We start from the raw sequence: 20,105 nt of genomic DNA, 5'->3' as shown, positions 1-20,105 counted from the left end.
AAGCTATATCCTGAGGCAGATAGGTGATAAGAGCAACTCTTTGGGGCTAGAGGTTTGGCTTAAGTAGTAGAATACCTGCTTAGCAAAGGCAAGACCTTTAGTTCAAATACCAGTACTACCAAGGTGGGGGCGGGGGGGACAAGAGGAGGAAGATCAGGAGAAGAAAAAGCAAGAATGAAAGAAAGAAGGAAAGAAGGAAGGGAGGGAGGGAGGGAGGAAGGGGAGGGAGAGAGGGAGGAAGGGGAGGAAGGAAAGAAGGGAGGAAGGGAGGGAGGGAGGAAGGGAAGGAAGGAAGGAAGGAAGGAAGGAAGGAAGGAAGGAAGGAAGGAAGGAAGGAAGGAAGGAAGGAAGGAAGGAAGGAAGGAAGGGAAGGGAAGGAAGGTAGGAAGGAAGGAAGGAAGGAAGGAAAGGAGGAGGGAGGAAGAGAAGGAAGGAAAAAGAATTTTTTACAGGAATCATTTTTTTCAGCTTTTCCTAGAATCTAGAAATTCACTCAAGCTAACACTTAAATAAACAGAGTGTCTTTAAACCTGGCTACATCTCTAGTGGCTCCGAAATAAATCTGACAAGAAATTTCTATAAGGACATAGGTTGTTCAAGGCCAGCTAGCTGACCTCAGCAATTTAAGGTTCAGCAATTTCCATTCCAGCACATGCAGGATAAATCCTTCAGGTCCTTTTGTAATGTATGTAATTTAGCTCTTCTGAGGAAGAGTATTGAGACAAAGTATACAGCCCCAGAATCATTTCTATCCACCAGTGCTTAGCTTGCTTGTGGCATAATTGGTCCTCACAGAGAGACAATAAGAGGCATTAAGCTCAGATGCCCCAATCCAGAAATGACAGGGCACTCATCCTAGCCAACAATTCAAATTGTATCTTCTAATACCAGAGCATTTTTGGTCCATTTTACTATGAGTCTGTAAGTCTACTAGGACACATAAGAAATAATGGCATGTAAAATAACAGAAAATAAGGAAGTCCATTTCAACATAGAAAATACTTCTGGGAAATATTGATGATTCTTTTAGATAACTTAAGTTTCTATATATATATATATATATATATATATATTGTTCCAACTATACTCTCTTCTGTTCTAAATTATTGCGAATAATCTATGACTGTCTTCCATGTCAGTTTGAGAAGAACTTTCCAAACAAGGAGCAGCATTTCAGAATGGGCTAGACTTCCAGTTTCACAAGATGAAACTATCATTAATATGCAAGATTCTATGTAATATCTTCTGCATTTTTCTTTTGGTGAGAGGAAGATTCAAATTCTGTTTTCAAGTAACAAGTTGCTTTTTTTGTTGGTTTTAAGTCCCTCATTTGGTGTGGATCAAGCTATGTAGCCTTCTATATATTCTCTTCTTTGTCTCTAAAATGAAGTTAATAAGTTTGACCCTTTGTCTTGTGATTTTACACTGTAATGAAGAAAAACATTAATGTCTATAAATTACTCTGGGACCTATAGATGGAAAGTACAGAGATAGGAGTTACTCGGTTTAAGAAAGCAAAAGCAAAGTAGATTCATTCACTTGTGTAGATTCATTTCCCATTGCGTTCTGCCTCAGTGAAGCTGAACAGACAGTGATCCCTGGAGTGGGCAGGTGTTCACATGCATGTTGGGACTGGTAAGCCATAATATTAAGAATATTGCTATTCCAAACACATAGAGACTTACTGACCTGATCAATTTGTTTCTTCATTTATTTATTCACAGCTGAATTCCACTTGCAATGGTGTGAGCCAGGCATTCTTGCTTAGTCTGTGCTTTTAAAATGAACCCAAGAAGAAAATTAAATTCTAGATATTTCATAAATGTATTTTGGCAAATATCACTCTATAAGCTTTATTTCACTTGCTGCTGAGAATGAATTAAATTCATTGTGAAAGCTGAAGACTAACTTTTTATTCCTTTAACTTGACCCCTTCATCAATCCTTTATTGCATTGCTGTTGATCAAGGGAAAGACCATGCCAGGAATCCATGCTGCAGAGGTGGAAGTCTGCCTGCCTTGCTGTTTCTCTTTCGATTTCCATCAAAAAGCAAAAGAGCATAAACTATCTAGCTAAACCTTCTCCTTCACATCCCATTATTCCTATGTACGATAGACACATATCCATTTCTCTAATCACCTCTTCAGATTACCAACTGAAATGGCCACATTTTAAACTGGGCAAACCTTACCTAGTAAATGTGAAGTCAAATCTAAACAAATTGAGAGACCTGGGTTGCTTTGTTATACCGATTCTTTTTTTTTATTATTTAATTTTTATTGTGAAAATACCATACAGAGGGGTTACAATTACATGGGCAAGGTAATGAGTACATTTCTTATCAAGCATTGTAGCCTCCTCCTTTGTTTCCCCTTCCCATCCCTTCTCATCCCCCACCACCCCATCCCCCACCGTCCCCCACTCTCCCACCACCAGGCCAAAGTTGTAAAGTTCATTTTTCGACATAACATCTTATACATCTCATTGTTGCAATGGGTCCACCTGTATCCCTATTTAAACAATTTGTTTTTGCCTTCCCCTCCACAAATTATACCAACATCAAATACAATGAAAGCAGGGGTTAAACTGTGGGGGAGGGGCATACAAAGCAACAAAGAAATCATCTTACAAATATGTTAGAAACAATAGCAGGAAAGAAAAACCATTTGAGTCCTTATCTTGGGGTTCATTTCATCTAACATCAACTTATCTGACCTTTTCTGCTTGTCTCAGACATATACTAGTTATTGCAAATAAGGGAAACCATGGGACCTATGTTTCTTTGTGCCTGGCTTACTATACTTAATATATTTTTTCCCAAGTCTTTCCATTTCCTAACAAATGGGGCAATATCATTCTTTCTGATGGAGGCATAGAATTCCATTGTGTATATATACCACATTTTCTTGATCCATTCATCTACTGAGGGGCATCTGGGTTAGTTCCATATCTTAGCTATGGTAAATAATGCTGCAATAAACATAGTTGTGCTGGTAGCTTTAGTATGGCCTTGTTTGTGATCATTTTGGTAAATACCTGAAAGCGGGATTGCTGGGTCATAGGGAAGCTCTATGTGGAGTCTTTTGAGGAACCTCCATACTGCTTTCCAAAGTGGTTGAACAAGTTTATACTCCCACCAACAATGCAGTAGGGTTCCCTTTTGTCCACATCCCCTCCAGCATCTGTTGTTATTTAGAGTTCTTGATTATAGCCATTCTGACTGGGGTGTTTTGACAATGTTGTTTTGATTTGCATTTCTTTTATTGCTAGGGAGGTTGAGCATTTCTTCATGTGTCTATTGGCCATCCTTCTTTCCTTTTCAGAGAAGTTTCTTTTAGGTCTTTAGCCCACTTATTTATTGGGCAGTTGTTTCTTTGAGGATTTGTTGTTGGGGGATTTAATTTTTTGAGTTCCAGGTATATTTTAGATATGAGACCTTTGTCCATTGTATGGCTAGTGAAGATCGTTTTTAGTTTTTAACTTGTTCTTTTGCAGCTCAATACACTTATATGTAGAAATGTAAATTAATAATTAAAACAACTAATGGCAAAACTAGAAAACATAATATAGTACATGCCCGAACTGATCCTCACAGCTCACAAATATGCAGTCTTTTGGAGTGGTTTGATATAGAATATTTTCCATTGATTTCCCTTGGCAAGAACAATTGAAATTCCAGCTCATTTTTTTTTAAGCTTAATATATAAAAAAGAAGAAAAAGATCCATTTTGGATAGTACCAATGCCCAAAGGCAAAATTCAAATAAGATTTATCGAAGGAAAAAAATTGAGACCATATTATATTTTCACCTAAACTTTATAATTTTAGTCGGTACTAACATGATTTTAGATGTGTTGAGATTACAAATGCTTCCATCAAAAACACAAAATTATTCAACAGAAGAAAGACTTGTTCTTATAGAAAGCTGAAAACAGTTAACCTTAGATTTTCAGACTAAAATCTAAAATGTAAGTAGGTAAGTAAAAACCTAGCCTGATTTCTTCTAGCTTTTCTTCAGAAAAACAAACTACACCAACCCAGATGAAAACTGATTAGAGGATTTTCAATAAAACTAGCGTCCTATCTGTAATCCTATCTATGGAGGCTGAGATCAAAGCCCAAGCAAGAAAATCTATGAGATTCTTATTTCCAATTAACCAGCAAAAACTGAAGTAGAGCTGTGGCTTAAGTGGCAGAATGCGGGCCTTGAGCAATAAAAATCAGGGACAGAGTCCTGGACCTGAGTTCAAGCCCCAGTATTATCATTGAAAAATAAAAGAAAAAAATAGTAGAAATCAAGTAAGACACAGATGGCTCATTCTAATTCTATTACTTAGGAGGCTGAGATCAGAGGACTACAGTTTGAATTCAAGCAGAAAATCTTCATTTTTTTTAAGTACATAAAACTGACTCCTATACACAGGACAAGGCAGAATCCAAGAGTAACTTGGGTGTTACTTATGAAGGGACAAGAATGTTGAGAAAAATGACATTGTACTAAGCCATTTAAGTCACACCTGTACAAACCTATAGAGATCTAAAAACAAGCAGATTAAGAACAAAACCTCTCACAGCATATATCTAAGATCATTTACTAAATACAACACAATGGCAAATTATCTCAGTTTAAGGAGAAAAAAAACACTGAAAGGAAGCACTTCTGTATTTAGGGTCAGAAGTAATCATAAGGTAGTATCTATAAACAAGAGAGGTGTTTAAAATATATTAAGAAATGTACTCAAATAGATCAGCAAAAATAAATGCAGCTAGAGAGCAAGTTAACCAAATACTTCATAATTAGGGCTCAACAGATAAAAGGCAAACTTACTTTTTTTTCTTTTTTCTCTCTGTCTATAATCACTGTGCATATAATCAGTATATATACAGTGATTCTAAGCAGTATGAATGATGTATTAAGAAGTACATCTTATTCTGTAGCTGTTAGATTTTCTGTTTTTAATTCTTTTGTGTAAATATATATTTCTGATATTCTTGTTTTTTGTCTGGTGATATTCACTAACATTTTTTTCTTTTAGTTTGGTGTTTCTTGGGTTCGAAGTCAGGATCTCCTACCTACGAAGATAGTACATTACCACTGAGCCATGCAATCAGTCCTTCTTTGGGCTGGTTATTTTAGCTTACTTTTTGAGGTAGCATCTTGCATGATGCTCAAGCAAGACAGGACTATAATCCTCCAATTTGTAGTTGCCTGTGCTTTTGGATGACATTTTGTTTGTTTCCAAAGATGACTTTTTTTTTTTTTTTTTTTTTGGTCGGTTATGTATGCGGCTTGAACTCTGGGCCTGCGCACTGCCCCTCAGCTGTTCAGCTCAAGGCTAGCACTCTACCACTTGAGCCACAGCGCCACTTCTGGCCTTTCCTGCTTATGTGGTGCTGAGGAATCAAACCCAGAGCATCATGCATGCTAGGCAAGCACTCTACCACTGAACCACCTTCCCAGCCCCAAGCTGATTCTTTAATTGCCATTCCCTGACCTTCACTCCCCAAGCATCCAGCATTATAGGACTGAGTCGTGGTGCCCAGTTTTGTATTTGACATTTTTGAAATAGGGTACTTTTTTTTTTTTTTTTTTTTTGCCTGTGACCACTGCTGAACTGAAATCTTCCTATTTCATTCTTTCTGGTATAGCTTGGGGGACAAGTATGTGCCACTTTGCCAGCTGTTGGGTCTCACATTTTATCCAAATTGGCCTCAAATTGTGATCCTTCCCATCTCATCCTCTTGAGCTAGAATTACAGGTCAAACCACTGCATTAGCCTTAATATTTCTCATGTATGTCTACAGTAATAAAATCATTCAGCTTTTGGCTATCTAAATGCATCTCTATTTCATCTCTGTCTTAAAGATATTATTTCACTTTGTTAGAATTCGATTTTAATAGAGATTTCTTTTTGTCAAAAATGAAAAGAAATTTCACCATATTCTCATATTGTTTTAGGGGTTTTTGTCTACTTTTTACTCATGTTATCTGTGATTCAGGTTAGTTACTAGGAATTAGTTATTTTTTTCCTTTGATTGCTTGCTTTTATGGTTTTTTTAGGCAAGTTCAAAGTAATATCAATAAATAGCGCCCCCCTTTTTTTGTTGGTTGTGGGGCTTGAACTCTGGGCCTGGCCGCTGTCCCTCAGCTCTTCAGCTCAAGGGTAATGCTCTACCACTTGAGCTACAGCACCATTTCTGATTTTCTCATGGTTTATTGGTGATAAGAGTTTCACTGACTTTCTTTTCCGGGCAAACAGCCTCTTTTCTACACTAAATAAACCTCCAGTATTATCTGCTCAGTATCTTATGCATTCCCCAATTTTGTTGTTATAACAGGCATTAGTTTCGACCTTAATATGGATGTTAACATCTGTTTTCTTTAATTCTCTTAGATGGTTATTTTCTTGGCCTAGAGTAGCTTTCTAACTCACATCCATTGATTTGTACACTGAAAAGTCAAAGCAGGTCTCAAAGGAATTTTTCTCTGTGTGAACCTAAGCATCAGGACTAGTGGAGCCAAATCTGGTTAGCTAGCTTTAAAGAAAATCTCTGCAGTCAGTTTCCTGTGTTTCTTCAAAACATTTTAACTTTGCCAAATTCCTCAGAACAACACATTTAAAAGCCTGTTTTGTTAAACTTCTTAGAATTGAGGAACTCTACATTATCTTGTAAAAGTAACTGCTTCTGTTTTGTCTGCCTCCTTTGAAGGAAAAACAATGGTTTTGTCAAAATCAAAATTAGCAGCATTTGTTGTTGGGTCAATGAGATTGAACACATGATAATCTATATTATCCTGGAAAAGAGGAATGGTCCTGGAACCTAGAAGATGAATATTTCAGACAAGACTCTAATTAAGAGGAACCAAGTGTCCATCAGTGTAAATAAATGAATCAATTTTCTCTCCTAGATTATACCAATGTTCTGTGTTGGCCCTACCAAACAGTAAATATGATGAAGGATATTTTACCTTTATTAGTAACACAATGATTTAAAAACCTCCCTCTCCTCATCCAAAACAGGCATCTTTTTACTTTGGTACAGTTAAACGAAATTTCATGTGTGTTATTAAAATTATATTGGTGAATTCCCAAAAACAGTTTGTTTGTAAAACAAGCCATCTATTCAAAATCTAGCTACTCTACTCTTTCTTGTTCAGATGCTCTAATATCATCTCTTCAGAATATTGATCTTTATTTCTTTTCTTATAATATATGGACCATTTTATGTCTTAATTTTTTTAGAAAGATGTGAAACATTTAATTTTCAAAAAAAATACTTGGCTCCAGTACAGGGCATTCAACTGTTGAAGTCTCACAATGTAACAGTCTCATTCTTAATGTTCAGAATATTCCTTCTTTGAAAGGCTGATCTACCTCTGCTTGCTTCTTTGGTGACATATCATAAGTGAAGTTATCAGGCCACCATATTTCATGATCAGATTCCCTTTCTAGAAGGAAGCTAGTGATCATTAAAGACTGACTTCACTGAAAGGAAAAGTTTTCTATAAGATCATTGATTGTTGTTATTAGATTTCTTGATTATAGCCATTCTAACTGGGGTGAGGTAGAATCTCAATGTTGTTTTGATTTGCATTTCTTTTATGGCTAGAGAAGCTGAGCATTTCTTCATGTGTCTATTGGCCATTCTTACTTCCTCTTCAGAGAAGTTTCTTTCTAAGTCTTTAGCCCATTTGTTTATTGGGCAGTTGTTTCTTTGTGGATTTGTTGTTGAGGGAGTTAATTTTTTGAGTTCCAACTATATTTTAGACATGAGACCCTTATCCATTACATGGCTAGTGAAGATCTTCTCCCAATCTGTGGGCTTTCTATTTATCTTGCTAGCTATGTCCTTTGCCATGCAGAAGCTCTGCAGCTTCATGCAATCCTATTTGTGCAACCTTTCTTTGATTTGTTGTGTTTCTGGGTCTCTATTGAGAAAATTTCAGCCTGTGCCCAGGAGACTTAGGATTTCTCCCATTCCTTCCTGTAAGGTTTTCAGGGTGTCTGCTTTGACTTTAAAGTCATTGATCCATTTGGAGTTGATTCTGGAGGGGATGTGGCCAGAAGGGAACCCTACAGCATTGTTGGTGGGAGTATAAACTTGTTCAACCACTTTGGAAAGTAGTATGGAGGTTCCTCAAAAGACTCCACACAGAGCTCCCCTATAACCCAGCAATCTCACTTTTGGGCATTTACCCAAATGATCACAAATGACCATACTAAAGCTACCAACACAACTATGTTTATTGCAGCATTATTTACTATAGCTAAGATATGGAACCAACCTAGACACCCTTAGTAGATGAATGTATCAAGAAAATGTGGTATATATAAACAATGGAATTCTATGCCTCCATCAGAAAGAATGACATCCCCCCACCCATTTGTTAGGAAATGGAAAGACTTGGAAAAAATTATATTAAGTGAAGTAAGCCAGGTCCAAAGAAACATAGGTCCTATGGTTTCCCTTATTGCAATAACTAGTATGTGTCTGGGCCAAGCAAAAAGGTCAAAAGCTATGTACATATGATCAAATAAGATGATGTTAAGTGAAATGAACCCCAAGATAGGGACACGAGTGTTTTTTCTTGCTTACTATTGTTCCTAGCATATTTATAATATACTATGTGATTTTTTTTGTTTTTTTTTTTTATGTTCTTCCCCCAACTTATAACCCCTGTTTTCACTGTATTTGATGTCGGTGCCTGCATCTTGTATATACACTTTTCTAGCTTGAGGAGGGGAAGGGAAAAAACAAAATGCTTAAATAGGGATACAGGTTGACCCATTGTAACGAGGTGTACAAGACACTATGCTGAAAAACAAACTTTACAATTTAGGTGGGGATGGGGGGAGAGGAAGGGAGGGGGAGTGTAGTTGTGGAGGAGGAAGAGAAGGGAGGATAGGGGAAAAACAAAGGAGGAGGTTACAATGTTTGATAGGAAATGTATTCATGACCTTGCTCATGTATCTGTAACCCCTCTGTACAGTATTTTTACAATAAAAAATGTATTTCAAAAAAAAAAAGATCATTGAGTGTGTGGTAGTTTTTTTTTTCCCAAATCTTGGAAATATCCTTGATTCCTGATTTAGGAAATAAATGTGATTTAAATGGATGCAGAAAGCCAGGTGCTGTGGCTCACGCCTGTAATCCTAGCTACTCAGAAGGCTGAGATCTGAGGATCGCGGTGCAAAACCAGCACTGGCAGGAAAAGTCCATGAGACTCTTATCTCCAATAAACCACTCAGAAAACTGGAAGTGGCGCTGTGGCTCAAGTGGTAGAGCGCTAGCCTTGAGCTGAAGAGCTGAGGGATAGCACTTAGGCCCAGAGTTCAAGCCCCGTGACCAACAAAAAAAAATGCAGATTTTTGGACTGATTTAGATTCACTTTTTATGGGGGTTAAGTTTTCAACTATACTTCCCATTCAGGATAAAGCTATTATAGTCAAGAGGCTCCTATAATTGTGTCTTTCTCCAAACTCATTCGGTACCACTAAAGGTGCTTAGCAGCAGGTTCTCAAGAAGAAACATAAACAGACATGGAGCAGCATGGAGCATGCAGGAGTCAACTGCTCTAAGAGAAAAGGAGGATTTTAACCTAAATAAATCAAAACCAAGCCTCTGTTCTTACTTGAAATACATGACTTGTTAAAATCTCAATCTATACTTGATATAATCTTCACCTGAAAGTTCAATTCAAAAATTACATTTAAACAGGTGAAGTAAATAGTTCATAATAACAGAAATAATTTGCTGAAAGATGATCTTTCTAGCTACTGTATTAAATAAGCACTTTCCTTCACAATACTAGGATTTGAACTCAGAACATCTTCTTTACTAGGCAGGCTTATATCCCATGCACCAGGCTCTACCTCGTTTTTTTTTTTTTTGCTGTTCTTTTTAGATATAATCTCATAATTTTGTGAAGGGCCAACCTGAAGCAGTGATCCTTTTTCTCTCTGTCTCTAACATTGCTGGGATCACAGGTATGAACCACTACGCCTGACTCTAATGAGCATTATTTATAGGATATAAATGAGGATAGTTGATCGAGGCAAGCGTATCACACAATTTCCTCTCACTTCATGTATATCACATTTGTGGTTAAGTGTAATAATTTGTGAAATTTTTCATTTTATATGTACCCCAAATGATTCACTTATATAGTTAGTGTGACCCCAGGAAGGACCATGGTTGAGCCTTGTCATACATTCCTGAAACCACTGTGACAATCTGAGAAATAACATAGTTGGCAACTATATTTATCTACTAAATTTGTCTTGGAGTAGAGAATAGCATCCATATGAAGTTTTTACTCTCCTGAAAGTCACCTCAGCTTTCAGGACAAGTTTTAATAAATAGCTGTGGGGATAGAAAGACTATAGTATATATTCATAGTTTCCTGCCTGTTTCTTTTCTTCAGAGACTAAAAGAATTAAAGCAACGAGAATTTGCTCGAAATGTAGCTTCCAAGTCATGGAAAGATGAGAAGAAACAAGAAAAAGCACTTAAGCGACTTCATCAACTGGCTGAGCTAAAACAGCGGTCTGAATGGTGAGTATTAGAACACATATCTGAGGGTTGTTTTTTCCTTTATTTTTTTTCTTTTCAAAGATGGTCTCATCTTGCAGCCCAATTTGGCCTCAAGCTGTCCTGAACTAGCATCAGCTTCTCCCCGCCCATCTCCTCCCATCCCCACACACACCTGTTGTAGGATTACAATTGTGTACAGCAAGGGAAAAAATATTCTTAATAGTTCATGTTTATAAGTGAATTACCTGCTCCATTTAGTTTTTCCTTCCCAGAATTGTTCATGTACTCTGTAGTGAAATAATGAAACGATACTACATATCTTCATTTATTCTATCCATTTATTTTCTAAAACTTGCCTAATTCCTCAGTAATCTAAATTTTATAATGATAATTTCTAAGTTCATAAAGGAGGCAGTGGATATACTTAGAAGGAATAAATGTTCCATTCATTCCTCTGTATACACCTGAATCTAGAATATATGACACTATCATTGTCTGACTGACAAACAAGATGCTATTAATTGTAGTTAAATTTACCACACAGTGCCATTTAAATTGATAATTATAGTATAACAAGCATTACACTAATACATACTTGTAGCTGAAAAATACCAGTTTTACAAAAGCTTGGAACCACTGAACATTCCAAAGATGTTACCTGGAATATAATTAAATTTTCAGATTGTGATTTGTTTTCATATGAATCATAAGATATAACTCTAATGTAGGTAATTAATGTGGTTGACAGCAACCTGGTGAATTGTGAAATTTAAAATTCAGTGCCAGAATTTAAAACCCCGTTTGTTTAAATAAAAAAAACAATGCAATAAGAGGAGTAATTTAATTATATTACCATGAACTATTAGACTTCAAATGTGACAGTAAAGAAATTCTAGTTTTTTGGATCAATTTGGATGACAATAGCATTTAACTAGCATCCATTCATATATTTGTAACTCAAGATAATTTAATTAACCTATGAACAGACATAACCATATTAAAATTAAAAGATAAATTTAGTATCAAGGAAAAATAAAGATATACTATGCATCCAGAAGTGAAGTTAATCCAGCAGTGCGCACTGAGTCCCTATGTGATACAGAAGCAGGGAACACATTGAGCATTGGTTTTTTCATAGGCAATAGGAAGCTTCTCATATGTTAGTCAAACATGGAAGTAATGTATCACAAAGTTCATAGCAAATGAAACTTAGAAGTAGGGAAAGAAAGAAGAAAGTCCTATGCTGACTAAGCAAAGGAAAAATATCTAATGAGGATGTCAATTCCTGCATGATTAATAATGAGATATGAAAAGGCCCATCATAAGAAGTAGGACACTATTGACAGATGAAGATCTCTTCATGGTCACTCACCTTAGGCCAAGACAGATTTGTCTGGTTGTTTAACAAATCCAAGTAGCCTTAATAAACATGAGTTTGTATGTTTCAACAAAGCTTTCCCAGTCATAATATTCAGTGCATTTACTATGAAACTAAGAAAATTGATTGGAAGGGCTGAGTAGGGTGGTATTGAGCACTATTGATCATGATGCATTATAATTATATACTGATATATTGAATGGTAACCCCTTTGTACAATTACTGAAATACAACATATATATGTATATATTTAAACAGCAAAATGCATGATCAAAACAATAGGCACAAAGAGGTTTGAAAATGTTCAAAAGAATATCAAAGGAATTGGGGGATATAGAAAAATTATGGAAAAGGACATTTATAAGTAAGAATAATAAAATACACAACACAGAGCCATGAGATTGTGCAAAAATATTGAGGAAATTTATATTTAGAATCTACCAGACATCCTGCCCATGTAATTGTAACCCCTCTGTACAGTATGTTCACAGAAAATAAAATAAAATAAATAAAAATAAAAAAAAGAATCTACCAGACAGTCATTAAAATATTTGTATCATAATGGAATGCAGAAGAAAACATGGTAATATTTGTAAGTTAGATTTTGGAATAGTTTCTGCTGAGTACAGTACTACTACCAACAGATTGATTGGAGTGTTCAACAATAACTTAGTTGGGAAATCTAGTCTTGCTTAATCCAAAGTATGGCCACAAATGTAGCAAAATTCTAGGCTGTAGCTGTTTCTGAACTTTATCTTTTTATTTCCCCTGATTGCAATAATGTTAAAAAAACATGACACTTTACTAACCCTCTATGCTCTTAATATTTTATGCAGAAAAATTTATTCTATAAACCATTCATAAAGTATCCTTTTCTATTTCTCATTTTAAGTAACCCTAAAGCCTTTTGTCTAAAGAGCAAGGAGAGTCTATTTTAAAAAGGAATGTGAAAAAGAATATAATTTTCATAATAAAATAAAATGTACAAAATAAAATACTGTTTTAGAATTGTTTTATAATTTTTATTTTACAAGATTCAAGGGAATAGTTTAACTCTAAGACTATAATTATTTATTCATAAGAAGAGACAAAAATTAAATGGTAGCTAAAATTATTGTTTATTACTTGAAATCCATATGAGCATAGTGAACAGCAGATTGCAGTATTGTAAAAAAAAAAAGTCACTGATATAGGAATTAAATACAAGAATTATGTCAAGCACTAATATCTTGTGCTTGTAATCTTATCTACTCAGGAGGCTGAAATCTGAGAAAATTGGTTCAAAGCCAGCCTAGTCAGGAAAGTCTGTAAAACTCTTCTCTCCAATTAAAGAAGAGAAAAATGAAAGTCAAATGTGAATCTGTGGTTCAACATGAAGAGTGCAATTTTGAACAAATAGCTAAGGAACAATGCCCAGACCCCTGAGCTGAAGTTCTAATAAGGGCACCTACACACAAAAATATCATCTAGAACTAGAGCAAGAGACCTAAGACAATGGAGTACTAAGATAAACAAAAATAATATCTAAAAGACATATTCAAGAAAGCTAACAACTTACACATAAACCCCAGAGCAAGAAACACAGTCAGTCATAAATGAAATAATAATCATATGAGAAGAAGGTGAATCTAAAATAAAGTTAAATTGAAAATCTGCAAGAGAAGTACTAGCAAGAATGAATCAAAAGTATTTAATCTATAACTATATTGTATCATGTGTTAAATATAAAATAATGTGTAGAGTAAGTATAATATTTATACAATATGATAAATATATTTTGTATAAATGAAAATTTAAAAACCACAAAATCATACTAATGAATAAGTCAATTCATTTCTTAAATAGGCTAATATTTCACATGTGAAGAAATTGAAGCAAGGCAAATGAAAGATAATTTTTTTGGCAATTGGCCAAAGTCATCACTACAGCCAAGAACAAGAACTTCTTAAACAAGGCCTCAGAAAGTTCTTTCCTTGTGGATTTAAACTATACCTTGTAAAACATTAAGTATTAATACTTTATTATTTAAGAAACAATTGCTTGGGTGAAAATAAATAGATTGCAAACTTAGAAAGATGCAAATATGTTTCCAAGCACAAGGAAAAAGGAAAAAGCAAACAAGCAATCAGATAAGATAAATAATATGAACTGTAGTGCCTTTCTCATAACAAAAAAGATGGTTATGTAATAAAAGATTAACAGCAGAATATTACAGAAACAGATAAGTTTAGTCTAAAGAGTTTCTTCTCCTAAATGTGTCTTCTTTTCTATTTCTGGGTTTGAACTACTACTGAAACTCAGTAGGATACCTGATCTTTTAAAGCCATTAAAATTCTACGTGGTGCTAGTGGCTCATGTCTATAATCCTAGCTACTCAGGAGACTGAGATCTGAGGGTTGCAGTTTGAAGCCAGCCCAAGCAGGAAAGTCTGTGAGACTTTTAGCTACAATTAACCACTAAAAAGCTAGAAGTAGAGCTGTGGCTCTAATGATATAGAGTGCTATCCATAAAAAGAAATATACTCATTACCTGACTTGGGTAACTGAAACACCTTTGTACGTCACCTTTACAATAAAAATAAAAATTAAAAAATAAAGAAAAAGATACAAAGAAAGAAAGAAAAGCTCAAGGACAACACCCAGGCTATGAGTTCAAGCCCCAAGACTGATGCATATGTGTGCACATACACACACACACACACACACACACACACACATACACACATCCCAAACACACAAAGTTGAAGCATACAGATGCACAAATGTTGACAAATGTTTTGATGAGTAAGAAGCAAAAGCAAAAGTTTCCATCAAAATCACTGAAAGTTTTGAGATGGTTTCTTTTTATTGTTTTGTTTTTGTCAAGGTGATGTACAGAAGGGTTACACATAAGTAAAGTAATAAGTACATTTACATTTCTTGTCAAACTTGTTACCCCTTCCCTTATTTTTCTCCTGTTTTCCCTCCCTTCCCAATCCCCTCACCCAAGTTGTACAGATCATTTCCAACATAGTGTCTTGTGAATATCGCTGTTGCATTGGTTCCCCCTTGTCCTTTGTCTCAGCGTTTTGTTGTTCCCTTCCCTTCCCTAATTCAAATAAACGTATATACAATACCAGGGTACAAAAATCAAATACAATGACAATAGGAGATATACCACAGGAGAAGAACATACAAAAGAAACAAGAAATCACATGAGATGGTTTCAAAATGTGTTTCATTTATATATTTTTGTCATGTAGTAATAAGATATAAATTTCTTGTTTCACATGGAATTAAAGAGAACTTTACTTTTTATTTTTATTTTTTGGGTCCAGTGGCGGGGCCTGAACTCTGGGCCTGGGCGCTGTCCCTCAGCTCTTCAGCTCAAAGCTAGCGCTCTACCACTTGAGCCACAGTGCCACTTCCGGTTTTTTTCTTTTTGCATATGTGGTGCTGAGGAATCGAACCCAGGGCCTCAGGCATGCAAGGCAAGCGCTCTACCACTGAGCCACCTTCCCAGCCCCTAAAGAGAACTTTAAAATTGAAGAATCAATAATTATAAAGCCTTATTGAACAAATTAAAGACATATATTTATACTTCATTAGTGAGTTTTCATTCTATCAAGTTTCTTAATGTTGCTATTCTGACTAGAAAACTTTGTATGGAGCATGTTACATGTGTTTCTCAAAGCATCACCAGTACTAGCAGACATTTTTTGGGATGTAAGCCTCATATTTAATTTTCCTTTATAGTACCATCTTACATACTCACATGCTGTTGCTTTTGACTAATTTCAAAATAGTAAATTAGGATGATGCATCTTAAAAAGTTGCCATTGTAAAGCAATTATATTTGTAAAAACATGGTAAAAAGGCTATTTTGCAAAAGGTGTGGTTTGTTCTTAAATAGTACAGAACATCATCATCAAAACACTATGCAATGTTCACATAGGGATACTGTTCCAAATCCAATGTCTTATCATTTACATACTTATTGTATTTGCAGTGTTTCTGGAAATGGACCAGCATTCAAAGCTCCCAGGATAGCCATAGAAAAACAACTGCAACAGGGAATTTTCCCAGTGAAGAATGGCAGAAAGGTGTCATGCATGAAGAACACTCTTCTCCTTAAGGGAAAGAATCTGCCCAGAAGTGCTTCTGATAAGCAGAGATTTGCCATGCCAAATCGACACCAGTTACAATCAGAGAGACATTATTTGTGTGGAAATCGAGTACCACAAACATCTTCAGATCTCAGCAGTGCAAATCACAGGGCAGGAGTGTCCTTTTCATTTTCAAAAAAAGTGCATCTAAAATTAGAATCTTCTGCTTCAGTTTTTAGTGAGAACACAGAAGAAATCCATGATTGTAACAAGTCACCCACCTATAAAGTAAACCAAACTGTGGAAAAATGCAAGTGTTGCAGGTTTGCAAATGATGATACACACCTCTCCAAGGAAAAGAACATAAACATGTCTCCAAACCTTCTGGAGAGTGTTTCAAACATCTTCTCCAGAAGCTCTAAAATTTTGCAAGGCAAACATGAATCCAGTGATGAGGCACTGGAAGATTCAGTTGACATCCATGCTTCTTTTTCTAAATCTCACCTTTGTCTTTCAGATAGCAGGTGTACTCCTTCCAATAGACAGAAAGAAACCAGAAATACATTGAAAAGCTCTTCAGAAAATTGTATTAATCACCCATGCCAAACACATGCTTCCTCTAACCCATCAAACATTTATAATCATAGTGATGCCAGGACATTTAATTGTCTGGATGAATTTTCCTCACCAAGGCCAAGTAAAGCAAAGAATACAGTGCATCTGAACCATCACTTCAGAGAAAAACCTTTAGAAGAGACAGAAAGCATTAGCAAAAATGTTCAAAGACTTCTACAAGAATGTCCCCATGATGTGACATCCAAGCCATTACCCTTTCTCCACGTTCAGAGCAAGGATGGCCACACGACTCTACAATGGCCTACAGAACTTTTACTCTTTACCAAGACAGAGCCCTGTATCTCTTATGGCTGCAACCCACTATATTTTGATTTTAAGCTTTCTCGAAATACAAAAGATGGCCAAAATCCAGATGACTTCAAACCAGAATCCAATAAGGATGTCTTGGAAATAAAGACAAAAAATGGGAGTCAAGTCCCAGGTTCAATCAAAGACCAACAAAAGTTGATCCAAGAAAATAATCAAGCTCTGAAACCAAAGATGATGGTACCTAATTCAGATTGGGAAAATATCCAGAGAAAATACAATTTAGGCTGCAATGATTCTGAGCCAAGTAAGAATGGACAAAATTTTAGTGAAAATGATTTGGAATTCAAAGCTCCTGAAGTGCCCGAATACATTGAAATGTCTCTAAAGGATTGTGTAGAAAGAAAGAATAAGTCTGATAATGAACCCTCAAAGGCCCATTGGCAACATTGTGGAAGAGTAATTCTAAATAATGCTGGGGAGGGTTTATCCTTTCCTCATACCTCTAGGACTAAAAAGCATAACCTGATTTCCTTCAATCCTCATTCAGACTTTGAGGATGAAAACCAATTTAAATGGAAATCTAGTGCTTATGTTGCAGGAGTTCACAGTGACCATGGGAAGGACTTGAGTGTCGTTTTGAATAATGGCATGTCGATGAGCAGCAGTTCTACGGGGCATGGAAACCAAAGTTACAAGAGATGTTCTTCAGAATCACCTCTGAGTGGATACATGAGCCCTGTGGACACCTCTGCTAGCAGCATCTCTAGCTTGAGAAGCACTTGTTCAAGTCACATGTCCAATAATAATGGCAGTGGTAGTTTACCCTGCCTTTGTAAAAGGAAACACAGCTCATTGGAAAGGCACAAAAGGAAATACAGAGACCACAACTGCATGTACTCAGCTGAGAAGACAACGGACAGCAATTGCCTGCAGTCTGAAACTCAGAGAGACAGGAACTGTAAATTGTGGAATTTATTTAAACGTAAAAATTACTCAAAACGTAAATATTGTCACTGCAGAGAAAGAGATAAATTGGATACAATTCAACAGTTATCAGGGGCCAAATCTCTAAGAATCAGCCACTGTGAGTCTAGCTCACAGATAACTTGTGCTAGAAACAGTGAAAACCTACTTCAGTACCAGGAACCTCAGCACCACAGATTGGACTTTTATTCAAGGCAGAGAACTTATTGCTTAAATAAAAGCAAGAGAAGTCAAGAGTCTTTGAGCGACTCCCGCCTTGGTGATCCAGGAAATGTGAAGGGCAATTCAGGGACTATCTGCTGCTTTCTAAGGAGCTGTGCCCCTGGTCCTCCCGAAACCACACAGCCCCATGTGACAGAGAGGACCCCTCTGACAGCCAAAAGCCTTTTAGAAAGAATACAAGCCAAGAAGTTTCAGAAACAATCAACTAATTTTGAGATTTCTTCAAACAGTTACATAGGTGACTCAGAGGCTCATTCCCAAATCCAACCCACTCTTCAGCTTATACCACCAGGCTATAACAGACAGACATTACCTCTGTCAGAAAAAAGGCACCACACAAGTGAAAGAAAAAATGATACAGGCAATATCATTCAAAGGACTATTGAGAGAGACAAAGCCAAAAGCTCAGAGAAAACGCACTTCACTGATTGTGATAACAGTCTTCCTATAGATATAATTAATACCGTCGATGAGTCACAGTCACAAAACAGAAAAACAAACCCAACAACAAAAGAGCAATCAAAATCTTTAATTAGTGAAGTCCAATCTTTTCTTCAGATCTGTGACCCAGTACCAACTGATTTCCCTTGTGCTTTTGCATCTAATAGATACACTTCTCTAACTGATTCAGCAGAGACCAAAGAGGACCAAACAAATCCAGATGTACAGGATGTAAGCATGCATATGAATCATGCAGAGGGGAATATAAACACTTACTATGACCGAACTATGCAGAGGCATGACAAAGTGGAAGATGAATTCGAAATGTGTCATAAATCTTTCTCTCCCCCCTTAATTCAACAGCCTATAACCTTTTCTCCTGACGAAATAGATAAATATAAGCTTCTACAGCTACAAGCACAGCAGCACATGCAGAAACAGCTCCTGTCCAAGCATCTTCGAGTTTTGCCTGCTGCGGGGCCCACTGCCTTCGCTCCAGCCTCAGCTGTACAGACAGTTCCAGTCCACCAGCACACGTCCATCACCACCATTCACCACACGTTCCTACAGCATTTTGCTCTTTCTGCTTCCATAAGTTCCCATAGCAGTCACCTTCCAATCACTCATCTCCATCCACTTTCTCAGCCACATTTCACTCCATTCTCATTTTCAACCCTGACCCCAACCATTATCCCAGCACATCCCACTTTCTTAGCAGGTCATCCCCTGCATCTAGTTACCACTGCCCCTTTTCATCCCCCTCACATAACACTTCAGCCCCTGCCCTCTGCAGCATTTATCCCCACATTGTTTGGTCCTCACTTAAATCCAGCCACGACTTCAATCATACACTTGAATCCTCTAATCCAACCAGTGTTCCAAGGTCAGGACCTTTACCCTCACTCTTACTCCAGCCAGATGCAACAGTTCAACGGAGTGAAAGAGGCCTTAAATATGGCAGCACACTTGAACTGACAGGTGTTACGGTTCTTCGTGTGGAAAATAAAACAAATCGTCACTACCTACAAAATGATGTACTTTAAAAGTAGTCTGTATGGGTTATTATGAGATTTTTAAATATTGGTACCAAGTTAAAATGTAATTAATATATATGTATGAACTGAATTGTCAATATTGAAATAGGAGTATTTTAATAATTTCTCTTACCTAGCAAAATCAATAGAGAAAATTTAAAATAGAAGGGTAGAGGTGAAACTGGGAATGCTTGTGATGAATTCTCACACTGTTATAAAAATGACAATAGGAAACATTCAGACATCATTACAATGACAAAGAAAAATAAAATAAAATAAAATACCCCGTGGTCTAGATATTTATTGAGTGAATGAATGTGTGGATGTGTACTGGTTTTTCAATTGTCAAATAATAATGAGTCAATTCAATGAACTATTTTAAAAACAATTGCTACGTTTAACTATTGGTTAAACTTCCAACTAGTCAATGCAGGAAACAAGACATAGTAATTTTTTTGTTTTTACTAATTCAGGTTGAAAGCAACTCTCAATGAAGTTCTAACTATACAAATATTAGATTGTAGGGATCCTGTGAAACATC

At 36.2% G+C, this 20,105-nt stretch overlaps 1 protein-coding gene across 1 annotated transcript in view; it reads left to right on the top strand.

The window, feature by feature from the left end:
• Window positions 1-19,654, top strand: part of Znf804b (zinc finger protein 804B) — a 467,791-nt gene extending 448,137 nt beyond the window's left edge. Inside the window, exons 3-4 of the mRNA XM_042684733.1 lie at window positions 10,427-10,557; window positions 15,902-19,654. Of these exons, the coding sequence (XP_042540667.1) occupies window positions 10,427-10,557; window positions 15,902-19,505 (3,735 nt within the window). The 3' untranslated portion in view covers window positions 19,506-19,654. The remainder of the gene's footprint in view (window positions 1-10,426; window positions 10,558-15,901) is intronic.
• Window positions 19,655-20,105: the final 451 nt, after the last annotated feature.

Source organism: Dipodomys spectabilis, unplaced genomic scaffold (genome assembly GCF_019054845.1).
Source record: "Dipodomys spectabilis isolate Male_0828 unplaced genomic scaffold, ASM1905484v1 ptg000089l, whole genome shotgun sequence".
Taxonomy (NCBI): Eukaryota; Metazoa; Chordata; class Mammalia; order Rodentia; family Heteromyidae; genus Dipodomys; species Dipodomys spectabilis.
This window is presented reverse-complemented; position numbering and strand designations above follow the sequence as displayed.